The 15,004-nt window shown below is 37.1% G+C and overlaps 1 protein-coding gene across 1 annotated transcript in view; it reads right to left on the reverse strand.

The window, feature by feature from the left end:
- Positions 1-15,004, reverse strand: part of CDH19 (cadherin 19) — a 69,756-nt gene that overhangs the window by 15,479 nt on the left and 39,273 nt on the right. The window contains exons 4-9 of the mRNA XM_009555237.2: positions 14,568-14,687; positions 13,758-13,922; positions 12,920-13,104; positions 11,514-11,767; positions 9,744-9,880; positions 1,352-1,473 (exon numbers count right to left, since the gene is read on the reverse strand). Of these exons, the coding sequence (XP_009553532.2) occupies positions 1,352-1,473; positions 9,744-9,880; positions 11,514-11,767; positions 12,920-13,104; positions 13,758-13,922; positions 14,568-14,687 (983 nt within the window). The remainder of the gene's footprint in view (positions 1-1,351; positions 1,474-9,743; positions 9,881-11,513; positions 11,768-12,919; positions 13,105-13,757; positions 13,923-14,567; positions 14,688-15,004) is intronic.

The raw sequence follows: 15,004 nt of genomic DNA on the forward strand, positions 1-15,004 counted from the left end.
AAACCTCAGGAAATAAATCACCCGGGTTTTTATATCGTATGCAAGTCCAAAACACAGATTAGAAATTCCCATTTTATAAGCTTCTGTATTTAAGTCATGGTGTCTTGAAGACAAGGAACACAAAGTGGCATTTAACTTAATACCTGCACTTTGATCTGCCAATGAGTTACCCAAAGGCCAAAGGAATTGGCTTGCTCCAAGCACCTCTAAACCAGAGGTAGCCTGTGCAGAGTGGAAAACAAACAAACCAGCTGCTGATACAGGAATATACAAATGTATGTAAGGAAATAGAAAGAAATTACTTTTGCTCAGAGAAAGTCTTATTTAACTACAAACTAATCAAGGTCAAAGTACACCAAGCTGGTGTAAAAAGAAAGGCTCTGTGATTCAGAAATCAAAACATAACAAAACGTTTGAATGGAACCATCACAGATATCCCAAAGGCCTCTTTTTATATGTCAAAAGAATTCTTTAAAGTGGTGAAAACACATATAGATTTTTCTGTCTAAAGCTTTTTTTGTTATTGCTTTTGTTGTCACTTAGTTCATACTTTTTTTTTTTAAGCTTTGAATATCGTTTTTTTATTTTTTGTAGTTTTCTTTTAGAATCCTGTGTGGAATCTGGCAGCACACTTATTAAATCTTTTGGGGCTTAGGCTGCAGAACTGGATCACTTAAAAAAAAAAAAAAAGTAAAGCTGTAGAGGAAAGTAGGTGGAGGAAAATGGAGAGTCAGCAGCATACCTGGAGGCTTAGGACAGCTGACTGATGTGACTCCATTCGCCTGGCGAGTGAGTAGGAAATGAAAAAGCTCTCCAGGGACAGTTGCTGAATATGGCAATCCTACAAGCTGCCAGCTGTGGAAAGTGTTGCAAGGGGTATGACTTAAAGATCTTTTGCTGAACTAGACAGAGTTTTAATTCATTTCATAATAAGTGATTTCTAACCCAAAACCACAATGAATCTACTTGGAACATAGTCTAAGTCTTGTTCTTCCAGACTACGTTACGTTATTGCTGTAAATATTAGGCCTAGTTTTAACTTCTGTGAGATAAACACAAATCAAATCTGTGGGTTTCTTTTCAGAAGTTTCTGCCTGTATTTCCCTGTTGCGTGTTTTAGTAGTCAAACAAGGCCATGTAGCAATTTCTTTTAAAGGGAGGAAAATACATATCAGTCTTCTGAAATCCATATTTCAACCTATATCTATATCAACAGAACTAGCCTTGGAAGTAGACAAAAGACAGTCTATGCTCATAATACCACAATGATCAGTATTAAAGGAAATAGTAACATCTCAGACCAAACCTTCATAGTAATTAGAAAACTGATGGCTAACGTCTTCACACTTACCTGGCCAGGAATTGCATTTTCACAAACAAATGTTTCATAATATTTAGCAAATTCTGGTGCATGATCATTAACATCTAGAACTTGGATATACACTTTTGCTTCTGATTTTTTTTCAGGATTTCCTAATGGTTTAAAAAAAAGTGAGAAATCAAAAATTATAATCTACTGCGTATTTTAAACTTATTATAAACATTAGAAAATTTTGCTTGTATTCTGCAGAGAAGAAAATAGTCATTAAGACCTACAGAAACATTTTAAGTTAATACTTTTTAACGAGTTCAACTATATCCCATACATATATAAAAAAGGAATTTTCTTTCTTTGCTGAGGTTCTCTTTACAAAAGGTGGTGGAGTTTTGGTGTTGTTTTCATTTTTTCACCAATCCACCACATTGTTATAGTAGTATATCTTTAAATATATAAGGATATTTCACGTAAAGGTTTGGATTTGTTCACTCTTTCACTTACCAAGGTGGAAACAGATTAAAATGTGAAAAATAAAAAGCAACCTGAAGAAACTAGATGAGATTTTGTTCGCTCAGAACAGTTTACTGTACTAGTCATGTATAAGTGAACATGGAAGGAGAGTCTGCTCCTCTGAGAGTCTTTGGTTTAAGATTTATTCAATTCAACAAGAGTTAATAAGAAAAGGAGGAAGCCATAAACAAATACATAGAGGGACACAAATCCAAAGGACAAATGATAAAGGGGGTAGTGGTGGTGGTAATGAGAACCAAACCTTCTCAGACACAATAACTAATGAAGGCAAATGAGACTGTGAGGAAGTTTATTCCTGTGAGGTTATCAGACAGATGATCTTGGGAAGCAGAGGGAGAAAAAGGGGAAAATAGAAACAAAATAGACCAAGTCACAGACCTGACAAAGCTAATGTGGAGACAATGACAAGAAAGAAACCTCAAAATGAATTGATGGGCTATCCAGAAAACACGGAGCAACAATTCCAGGTAGATCAATCTGGACTTTGCAGCTTATAGGATTGCAAACCAGAGGGACTCCAGGCCCAAAGGGGCACTGGAATCAATGGAACTGTACAGATCTATAGGGAATGTACAGGAAGGTAAAAAGAAGGATCAGACAGATAGGGTATCAAAAGATCCGGTTTCATATAAAACAGGGGCAGTCAGCATGCTTGTCAGGCTGAACCCCATGTCTGATAATCAGTCAGCCTATTGTCTTACATCCTCCTGTTAAATCTTTTCTTAGCTATCTCTCTTATTATCATTGCATGTGTATGTGTGCTGTATGGACTATATAGTGCCAGCTACTGGCAAGACCTGTGTGTATGTTAGTGAAAATTGGTGACAGCTACTGGAGCGACCAGAGGGTGTAGGAGATGAGTGACTGTATCTTGCTCAAACTGGGTGTGAGTGGGGATTGTTCATGTGCTTTCACTAGTAAACTTGAAGCTAGACAGTGAGTAGGGGGTCCATGGGTCCAGGCCAGGTGCTCAGGAGGTCCATGCTGGTACACTCAGGGGGAACTTGCAAGTGTGGGTGACTGAGGGACAAGTGTGTTAACACTAATGGTTTGACAGTAAGCATTGAGCATGGACTGGCTGGTGAGTTGGAGACCTACAAAGCGGATAACAAGACCTGGGATCTGGGCAGGGGTACCAGGTGAATAGAGGGTCTGTGCAGGTACTGAAGAGACCTGTGAGTATGTTTGTGCTTGCGAACCTGGAAAGTGGTGTGTACGTGCCTGCACCCTTGACCTTCTGCCTTTTCAGCTGAAGAGGATGAAGGAACATGGCTGTCCGTCCTTGTAGTTCGTGTGAATTCTGTATGTAGTTGCAGCACTTTGTCTGTGGCAGTCTGTGTGACTGGCCACGTCAGTGTTGTGTCTCTGTGTGTGTTCGTCCCTGGGACATACTTTCAGCATTGTTACCGATTGAACCTGAAAACCTGAAACATCAGAAACATTCTTGAGCCTGGTCAGAAGCCTCAGGACCCTGAGCACCAGGCTAGGCTCAAGCGGCTGGGCAGGAGGATCCTGGGCTGGAGCTGCTGGAGGAGCTGGCTGTGCTTTCTTACATCACTTAACATCACTGAAACCACAATTATTGTCCACAGTCCTTTAAGAAATACTCTTGCTCTTCCTCTTTTATTATTTTGAAATTTTGAAGCTTTGGGAGACAATTTCTCCAAAATTGACATGCATTTAAAATATTTCTGCTACTGCTAGACAAAGAATAATTGCAATGGACACTAATACCCAACCCTAGCTAAGACAGAAAGCTGACATTTTGAATTTGTAACAACAGAGTATGTCTATCCACTGGTCTCCAAAAACGTATTTGCAAAGAAGGCTGATTTTGCCCGGGCATCTTTAATGCATTACTGCTGACAGATTTTAAAGACTCAGTTTACAGTATTGTTCCAAGTATTATTTGCACAATAGGTTTAATTCTTGAGCATTTTGTGCTCATGGAAGTTGTACTGTTTCTGTTAGACAAGTATACTTTATTATAATTTATTATAATTTATTATATTTTATTATTACTGTGGCTCAAGCCATAAGCGTTGTCAATGTCACATATTTCCATATGAAAAGGAAAATAAACTCTGTTAACAGGAAGCATTTTTCCCTGCCTTTACTGCATTTACACAAGGTTATATTGCTAAAGCCAGAGCTATCTATACTAGTTTCATGGTATAAAATCTGTGTGGATAGTAGGCCAAGAAGACTATTTTTTAATGTAATAAAAATATTTATAAGCATGTCACCTGAAACCAAGGGAAAGAAGATCTGCAGGTACAGCATTCTCCTCAAGAAAATGACTGCTCAAGACTTGGATAGGCATACTCTTCACTGGGTAAAAACTGGCTGGATGGTTGGGACAAAAATTTTCTGGTGGATGGATTTAAATCCAGTTGGTGGCTGATAGCAAGTGGTGTTCCCCAGGGCTCAGTATTGAGGCCTGTTAATAACTTTAGCAATGATCTGGATGAGAGGATAGAGTATGCTCTCAGTGAGTTTGCAGATGACATCAGGTTGGCTGTGAGCATTCATCTGATTGACAGTAAGAAGGCTCTGCAGATGAATCTGGACAGGCTGGATCAATAGGCTGAGGCCAGTTGCATGAATTTCCACAAGACTAAGTGTCAGGTCCTGTGTTTGGGTCACAATAACTCCATGCAATACTACAGGCTTAGAGATGAATGGCTGGAAAGCTGCCTGGTGGAAAAGGACATGAGGGTGTCTGTTGAATATGAGCTGGCAGTGTGTTCAGGTGTTCAAGGAAACTAGCAGCATCCTGGCTTATATCAGAAATAGGAAGACCAGTGGGAATAGAGAGGTGATCATACCCCTGTACTCAGTGCTGGTGAGGCCATGCCTCGAATACTGTGTTCAGTTTTGGGCCCCTAACAAGCAAGATATTGAGCTGCTGGAGTGTGCGCAGAGAGGGGCAACAAAGCTGGTGAAGACTCTGAAGCACTAGTCTTATGAGTAGTGACTAAGGGAACTTAGGTCTTTTAGCCTGGAGAATAGGAGTTTTAAAGGGGACTTATCACTCCCTACAACTACCTGAAAGGAGGCTGTAGTGAGGTGGCTGTTGGTCTCTTCTCCCAAGTAACAAGTGATAGGACATGAGGAAATGGCCTCAAAGTTGTGCCAGAGGAGGTTTAGACTGTATATTATGAAAAAAGTCTTCATTATAAGGATTATGAAGCACCACAACGGGCTATACACTGAAGGTAATTAAAAAGACATATAGAAGTCTTGTGTAGATTGCGCTTAGGAACATGATGTATTTGACAGTGTTAGGTTTATAGTTGGACTCAATGATATTAAAGGTCTTTTCCAACCTAAATTGTTCTATGATTCTATATTGAATACCTATCAGAAGTCTTGCCTATCAGCACACTGAATCCTCACTTACATTGCACAGCTCCGATAAATGTCTGCCTTCCCCGTCTTGTAATTTATTAGGCAAGAATTTTTGCTGCAACAGAAACATTCATATTAATTTGGACATGTTGTTGGTGAAATGAAGACATTTTTTCTGTGAATTAAATAATTTTAAGATATTCCAGGAATACTAAGTATCTATCGACTGAGACTTAATGCACCCTCAGCAAGTTTGCAGATGACACCAAGCTAAGTGTTGCATTTGTCACACCAGAAGGACGGCATGTCATCCAGAGGGACCTGGACAAGCTGGAGAAGTGGAGCTGTGTGAACTTCATGAGCTTCAACGAGGTCAAGTGCAAGGTCCTCCACCTCCTCACAGCCCAGAAGGCCAACCGTATCCTGGCCAGCAGATCGAGTGAAGTGATTCTCCCCCTCTACTCTGCTCTCATGAAACTCCACATGGAATATTTCGTCCAGTTCCAGAATCCTCAAGATAAGAAGGCTATGGAACTGTTGGAATGGCTCCAGAGGAGGGCTACAAAGATGATTAGAAGGCTGGAGAATCTCTATTATGAAGACAGACTGAGAGAGTTGGGGTTGTTCAGTGTGGAAAAGATAAGGCTCTGGGGAGACCTTATAGCAGCCTTCCGGTACCTGAAGGGAACCTACAGGAAAGCTGGGGAGAGACCTTTTACAAATGTATGTAGTGGCAGGATGAGGAGGAATGAATGGCCTTAAATTGGAGGGAGGAAGACTTACATTAGACATTAGGAAGAAATTCCTCACTATGAGGGTAGTGAGACACTGGAACAGGTTGCCCAGGGAAGTTGTGAATGCTCCATCTCTGGAAGTGTTCAAGGATGGGTTTCCCTGGAATTGTTCAAGACCCGGCTGGACAGGGCCTTGAAAAGCCTGATCTAGTGGGAGGTGTCTCTGCCTATGGCAGAGGAGCTATAACTATAAGATCTTTAAGGTCCCTTCCAATCCAAATCATTTTATGATTCTATGATCTATCAATATATTAATCTGCTCTGTCTAAAAGAGAAGTATGTCAGTCACAATAAAACTCATAAAATATACAGGTGTTAGTGTCACTGTTTCTGATCTGTTCAGAAGTCTCTAAGGCATTTTCTTAAACTAGTCAAATGTATTTTTAAGAGAAAATCAAAACATAGTCCGTTCTGCCTCACTGCAAATCGTATGGGTTTGGTTGATTCTTCTATTGCTTTTTTAATGTGCAATCTGCTAGTTGCTTGGAGCAAACTTTTGATTTTTTGAAATGTATGCTGATAGCTTTGAGTCTTTTGGCAAAGGAGGTGTCTGGAGAAACTAGTACAACAGAGAAAAAAGGCTAGAGACTCTACCATTTCTCATTGCTATTCCTTCCGTGTAATCATGAGATCCGTGCTAATTTACTGAAGCTTATGATCTATCAGTCATCTCAAAAATACTTCTTTTAGGAATGATATTTCTCTTGTTGAATTCCAACATCCTTAATAATACAATAAGCAATGATACACTGCTCAGTCTATTTTTAAAATCAATATGGAAAGTAGAACACATCTCCTTTAGAAATAATACCAAAAGTGTAGGCCTTAATTAACACCTTTTACTTAAGTCAGTTGGACATGTAGGGCAGAGATATGGTTGGATTGGTATTGAAAGTGAAAACTTTGGTGGCTTCAATCACATACCAAATGGCCTGGAAAGGATCCAGCTACCTTGGTCTATTCATGACTTGCTTGTTTGTAAGATTCATGAATGCTATACTGACAAGGAAGTGTATTTCTCACATTTCTGTTGGAAGATAAGTTTTAAGTTTTTCTGAAATCACAGATTTGGGAGTGATGAACACAATACAAAGCCACTCTCAAAATCAGTGTCTGATAACTATTTATTGAAAACTTAAGGTGAAGCAGAGTGACTCCTTTGCTTGCAATTTAGGAAGATGGTAGGCAATACTTATTTTTGCATTTATACCTTACATGGCAAAATGGTTGTCAGAGTTAGGCAATACTTATTTTTGCATTTATACCTTACATGGCAAAATGGTTGTCAGAGTTTGATTGCAACTACTGTGCTTGTATCTTACACCAGGCTAAAGATCTTTCAAAGAGCAGAAAAATTCCTTGTCATAATCTCCATGAGAGAGAACATAATTTTAAAAACAAAGTCTAAGGGAGTAATATCTCAAGTGGAATAGGCTGGAGCAATGTGAAGAACGAAGTTGATGCTTAAATTACCAGGGACAAAATTGATAACTTGCTTAATTTGGAGCTATGTGAAAAGAAAAACGGTGACCGTCTCTAGAGATGAACCAGAACTCAATACTTGCAGGGGATTAAAGAAAGCTTGACATTGTGATGAGCCAGTAAAAGGAAAACTGCAATAATAATAATAATAATAATAATAATAATAATAATAATAATAATATATAGACTAAAGCAAATTCCTAAAGGAAATGGATACATTTTTTTTCTTTAATAGAGGACTAATTTGGACATTTACAAGTCTGTCAACAAAAGAAAAAAAAAATGTGACCAAAGTGCTGTGACAATTAAATATTGAATTAATTATATGATCCGTGACTGAAACTTTTAAAGAGCTGTATGTTCTTTAGTTGTGTAGTGCATCTGGAACCCACTATGAAATGACCTCTGCAAGACTCATTGAGTAAATGACTGTTGTCTTTTATGGGTAAGTTTGCTTATGACAGATACGTTTTTTTCCAATGGACACGTAGAAAAATGAGGATCAAAGTAAGCTCAAGCCAGTTGCTATCATTGGGAATTTCTGTTGATTGTTTATAGTTCAATAGAGAGAAAGCTGAAGCAGATAGTCATCTTCTAAAGTAATTAATTGACAATCATCAGCTAACTCAGTAGTGTTAAGTAAAGCTGATGACTTGAGGATTTCTTCCTCTTATGAATGGTTAGCATGCTGTTGTTTATGCTTCAGCTTTGTGCTAGGTGGAAGCTGACTGATTACGATCAAGTAAAAACTCTTCAAAGGAAACTGATTCTCTTGAGCTAGAACTGTTTCTCTTGAGCTAGAACTGTTTTAGGAATAATGTAGAATAAGACTCAGCAGATTGCAGATTCCAGCTGCTCACATTTAAAGCCCAATGAACTAGATCTACCTCTGGATACCTTTAAAACGTGCTATCTTAGTGGCATGAGGATAGGATGATCCACATCACAAGTCTGCAATAACAGAGACAAGCTTCTCATACTAATCTCTGATTCCTGTCATTGCAACTGGGGCAAAGGTCTTTTGTCCTCTATGAATGTTACGACGCCAATAGACCCTGAAGGAGGTTGTTGTTGTAATACAGTTTCAATATCTGTTTAAGCTGCAGTGAGTGTCTTGTGTGGATGAACAGTAATGGCATCTTGATTTGACTTCAGTGAGCCACAATGTCATCCACCAAATGCTTCATACACACCTTATATGTTATGACTATATTTCAAGGAATAAAATGCTACTCGATCATATTATACGTTGTTTCAGGTATGCCCAGACCAAGGTGATGTAACTTCAATGCTTCTGAATACAGTGTTATAGACATTGACCTTATCTTCATTAAAGAAATAAAGAATACAGATATGTGGATAATGAGGGCTTAGTTTCTCAACAATAATTTTCATTACTGTGAAAGACTCACTTTCTTTTTCTGCAGGAGACACTTATTCATTTGTATCATTTGGTTCTTTCTTATTTTATTGTTTAACTAAACAGTAAAGTTCAGACCAAAGTGATCCTGCTGTGTTTCCATGGTGTTATTCAAGACACGAAAAAACATGCCAGAGATCAATTTTACCAATACCTGCCCAACAACAAGAAAAGTAAAATATACTCATATTTAAACCTCACAGAGAAGCTGAAAAAATATTAATAATTGTGTTAAAATGCTTTATAAATCAGTTCCTGTTAATTTTCTAGAGTTTTGTCCCAGAGTTAAGGCAACCAGATCACCAAAAGCACAAATAGAGGCAATTTGCATTTGACTTTCAAACAAAACTGACAGTTGAAATCTCTATAAAGGATGCTTCACAGATTTAATTGTCACTGAAGAGAAGTCTAGCTGATTTAGGCCTTACATTCACAATTAGTTTGAGCCACAGGTTTCTGACTGGTGTTAAATTAGACCCTGGCTAATTTCATACTAGTCAAAAATCTGGTGTGAAATTAACCACGGTCTAATTTAACATAAGATCTCGCACTGCAGGAGTAATTCATATGCTTCAGTGTAACTTGAAAGTGCTATAGTCTTGATCTTATTACAATTTCCTTTCTTTTTTTTATAAGGTCATCTTTTATGAAGGAGCACAAGACCTTGGAGCTCAAATACATTCCACTTCTATTTAACTAATCACTTTAATAATGCTCCTTAATGTAGCAAGCAACCGTAATATAATGAGAAAAAAGCTTGTATTCTCCGCTTAAAAGAAGACATATTCAGAGGATAATTACAATTCACAGTATATAAAACACAGCATTCCTTAAATTTCTCACTCACTTATTTCTGTGGCTTTAACAGTTATGTTGTGCCAAGAAGCTATCTCTCGGTCCAGAGGTTTAGTTGTAATGATTGTTCCATTGTGTTCATCGATGCTGAACAATCTCTTTAAATTCATGCCGTGGACAATAGAGTACCTGCATCAGAAGAAGTAAAGAGATTCCCTAATTCTGAAATGGTCCATCAGAGGCAAAAACATCGAAAGCTATTTTCATGTGAGGAAACAGAGCTGTGCATATATACATATAAATGTGTGCTGCAACAATTCAGAAATCATGAAAAATGTACACTTATAAACACTTAAAATTCACTGCTGCTAAGATCAAAGCTCTTCTTTTTATAAAACTAAATATGTCTCAGATCTATATTAATGTGAACTGAATGTGAAATGCATTATTCATTCTTACTTCTAAGTCAGGCACAGAGCAGGTGAATGTCTTTGTTGAAAAGAAACAGCAAAAGTGCCACTTCTGAAATGAGTAACACTAACAGCTAAGTGGAGGTATAATGGCAAATCTATTTTATCATTGCTGACATGCTCTGATGTCAAGGGAATGGGCATTATAGAGAAAGACAGACAACTATCTCTAATGAGATGACACCTAGGCAGAGTACAAAATTGTAATGCAAGAGATGATTGCAAATGAGCCCAGTGTTCCTGAGCCTTCACTGAAAAGGCTCCAGATGCTATGTCCATATGTGGACATGCACATGCACAGGTAAATACATACATACCATTCTGTTAAAGTATAACCACTGGTCACAGGCCAGACACTGGACTGAAAAAGACACCAAAGATATTGGTTCAAATAGAAAGGATATTTACTAATATTTTCATGTCATATGAAAAAAGAAAGATCATATGTCACAGTTCCTAATAGAGTCTATTTCATGGAAATAAAACCTCTTTGAGAAGTTAAAAGGTTCTTATGCTCCATCTTAGAATTCCCACACACAACTATTTCCTCTTTTATTGTACCTTTAATTGTGCTTGATGAATTCTTTCTATCTCCTGTTGGCACTTAGGATTCCAACTCATCTTAGGTATCAGCAGTTGGATAATTGTCTAACTTGTTATTTATTATTGTCTGGGATAGAATTAATCTTCATAGTAGCTTGGATGAGGCTGTGTTTTGGATTGGTGCCAAAACCAGTGTTGATAATACAGGAATGTTTTAGTTACTGCTGAGCTGTACTTACACAGATTCAAGGCCTTTTTAGCTTCTCACATCACCCTGCTTGCAAGTAGGCTAGAGTGCACAAGAAACTGGGAGGAGATATAGCAGGGAGAGCTGATGAAAAAAAATGAAAATCCTATACCATATGACTTCATGCTCAGCAATAAAACTGAGTGAGGCTGCTGCTGCTCAGGGACTGGCTGGGTATCAGTCAGATAGTGGTAAACAATAGTTTTGGGTTCTTTTGCATCACTTATTTTTCTTGGGGTTTGGTTGTGGTGTTTTTTCTCTTTGTTCTTTTCTTAGTTTCTTCTTTGTTTTTTAGTTATTAAGTTGTCTTTATCTCAAGCTATGAGTTTTCATACTTCTACCCTTCTGGTACTCTCCTGCATCCAAATAGATAAGGGAGAGAGTGAAAGGCTCTATGGTCCTTATCTGCCCACCAAGGTTAAATCTTGATGCTTAGAATATCCTAGGCTATCATGACAGCATGGTTAACCATAATCATGAACCAAGGTGATGAACAGAAATAGCCTTCAGAAATCCTAACTACATATGTATCTGAGATCTGTTCACATTTTAAGTTAGGTACCTGACAGGGCGATCATCATTGTCCGGATCTTTAGCAGTTACAGTTCCCACCAGTGAGCCACTCACAGCCCCTTCATGAATCTCCATCACGTAGTTCTCCATGGTGAAAACTGGAGGTTCATCCACATCTTCCACATTGATTTTGACAATGGTTTTGTCTTCGAACGGTCCTTCTTTCAGAAAGCGGTCATCAATATACCTGTTTACAACTTTTGCTTCAATACTGTATCTCCTCTTGCTCTCATAATCCACTGTCTGTTTAGAAAGAAGGTGAGATGCAGAATATTTTTCTTCACATTTGATTAAAGACAGTCAAATAAGTAGTGTGAGATTAAATACAAAATACTACTGCGCTTTTTGGGGAATGTTTCAAAAGTACTTATTTCTAAGATTCCTTTTTTATATTAAAAACACTTTAAAATTAAACCGTTCTATGCCATTGTTTTCTTTTACACATAGACTAGCTTTAACATTACACTTAAGCAACACTGTAAAAGAAGTTTTCCCACCAAACGTTAGCCCTAAGAAAAACAACTTCCTCTATTAGTACTTGTATTTCCAATTTACATACGTATAACCTTATTGAACACTATACTTTACTTCTAAAAAGACAATCTGAATCAGTTATTTTGTAAGGGTTAAGCTGAGTATGTCAAAATTTAGTCTTTGAAGGCAATAAATTCCGGAAGGCAACAACAATGAAAAAAAGAAATATTAAATAAATACTAAATAAATACCTTCCTGAATTGTAATAAATCCAAATAGGAGGGGAAAAAAAAAAAACCCAACACAAAAAATCCCATTCAAACTGAAAAGCATTCAATTCTTCAGATTCCCGGATTTCACTAGATCAAACATTTCAGATGATGACTCAGATAACTCAGTAATATTCTTATGTGATTCCAAAATAAAACAGACTATATCAAAGCCTCTTAAATATCTTAATTCATAAACTGGCTATCTTTTTTACTGTATTTAGTGTCTTTTCAAAACTATATCGTAACGAAACCTCTACTGCCTATCAAATATTGCAGTAGATCCTGGCTTCAGTTAAATTTAACAGGAGGGGTTGGAAGTAAGGAAATATTGTGTACAATTATTGATAAAGATTTACAGATGATGCACAGAAGAAATGGAACATTTTCTCACAGTGAGATCCAGTGTGTTGCACAGCTAAAGAAACATTAAGATACTTTGACTGACCCTATTGTATTCAGCAGTAACAGGAGTGAATTAAAAAGTGTAAACTGAAAGAAACCCATATTTCTTTCAATCAAATCATAAAGCCTTAAGAAAGCAAAAAATAGAATCCAAAGCAATAGGCCTCTTTTAACATCCAGCTTGATTGAGGAGAGTTTTTTCCAGTATCTATTGTTGAGTTTTTTTAGACGGTTTCTGAAATCTCACCTTTTTTAACAAGATAATTCCTTCTTGAGTCTTATTGTTAGTAATGATGTCAAAAACATCTGAGCTGTCTCCTTCAATGAAATATTTCATGGCTGCATTCTTCCCTATGTCTCTGTCTTCTGCGAAGAGTTTACCCACAGTAGTGCCCACAGGAGCCCCTTCAGAGATGTTCATATAGTAGAGTCCTAAAGAAACAAATATTGGCACAATTTAGTGGTTTGCCATGGTTAATAGCTACTCTAGTTACAAAGGCCTGAGAGTCTCAGAAAGTTGGGGAAAGCCTCAGCTTTTATTAGAGCAGTGGACCTAATCCAGTGATGGGTAGATCCTGGGGGCAGGGGATTTTTTTTAAAAAAGTGAAGAGCAGCACTTCCCAACTGCATTTTACTAGTTCTTCCTGACAGCTCAGACAGCAGTTCCCATATCTGATAGAAAATTCCTGGACAGAGAGGTGACATCATTTGCCAAAAAGCTTACAGTGTCCTTCAGCAAAGAATGAATAGAGGAAACAAAGAAAGAAGGTGAGTGAAAAATATTCTAAACATATTGTTGCTCAGATTTATAGGTCTAGGTAGAGCAAACTGTATGGAAAGCAGTTTAGTAAGTCATTTGCCTCCAAAACCTAGCCATAAAACCAGCAGGCCTGATTTTAAGTTTTAATTTCATCTTAATTTTTGAGCATTTATTTGGGATTTTTTAAAATTTTATTTTCTATTTAAATCTGTATTTTGAAGACAAAGCACAGACCTAATCTGAAAAGACCTACCAGAGAACATGAGAGCTATAGTAGATCTAAATTTCCTCAAGACTTCAACTACCATAAGTAGCCTATACTCACGCTGTTGAAATTTAGGTGGATTATCATTGACATCTGAAAGGTTGATGGTAACAGTGGCTGTGGCTGAAAATGCTCCTGTTTGCCCAACCATATCTTTGGCTTGGATGACGACCAAATACTGATCTTTTGTTTCTCTATCCATTTGGGAAGCCATTCTGATGACTCCTAAAAAAAGAAAAATATAATATAATAACGTATAATGGTACCATTTTTCCTCAACATCCAATCATTTAATATAGGTTTAAAATGCGTCTTTGGACATAGCTGTGAATTTGCAATCTAAATTTGCATAACTGTTCTAATGCTGGGAATTAATACTTATGGAAACATACACTGAATGACAAAATCATTCTGCATACTTACAGCTCTGGGGAGCAGAACACATCATAAATCTCCTCCACCATATATAAACATATTTCTTCCTCAGAAATCAAAATTTTGGAGGGATGTCACATATCTGTGGTTTGTCTAACATAGAGATAGGAATTTCACATAATATGTCATAGAGCTGTTAACTAAGAAGGGTTTCTAGATCTTTTTGTTGGATGAGGTACTCAGAATCCAACTCTTTTCTTCAACAAGAGAATTTGCTAAATAAATTGTTAATTTTCTACATAGAAAGAATTTCAGCTTCCTATGGGAAAGGAAGAAAGAATTGATATTTTTTTACATCTGGGAAATATGAAAAGATGTACAATTATAGGGTATTATGAGTTGATCTTTGGTTTAAAATTAAGAAAGACATTTTTGATTGCCACAATTCTATATTAGTATATGAATGTCTTCAATTTACAAGTTCATTTTTAGTACCTGACTTTGGCTCCACAGAGAAATAGGGCTGCCCCTGAAGTAGACTGTAAAGCAGACGGGCACTGTCCCCATAAGAAGGATCATCACCATCTGTAGCTGTTACCTGTGTAACTGAAGTACCTCAAGGGAAAAATACAATATATGTTTATTTTCTTCTTCTATAAATTATCCCATGATTACAAAACATAAACTCTTAAAAAATCTTTTAACATACCAGTTATATTAGCAAACAGTCCTGAAAATTAACAGTAGCATGTGGTATCTTCTAAAGTTTATCATTAAAAAAGGAAAAATATTTTGTGAATGACTATTCTTGTTGATTTAAATTTTAAAATTAAAATAAGTAGCATATGACTTTTCTGTACTATATTTATGTAGTTTAAAATACGGCATGTCTTATGCTCTTTTTCCTAATTTCTCGATATTTGAATGGTGTG

Source organism: Cuculus canorus, chromosome 2 (assembly GCF_017976375.1).
Source record: "Cuculus canorus isolate bCucCan1 chromosome 2, bCucCan1.pri, whole genome shotgun sequence".
Taxonomy (NCBI): Eukaryota; Metazoa; Chordata; class Aves; order Cuculiformes; family Cuculidae; genus Cuculus; species Cuculus canorus.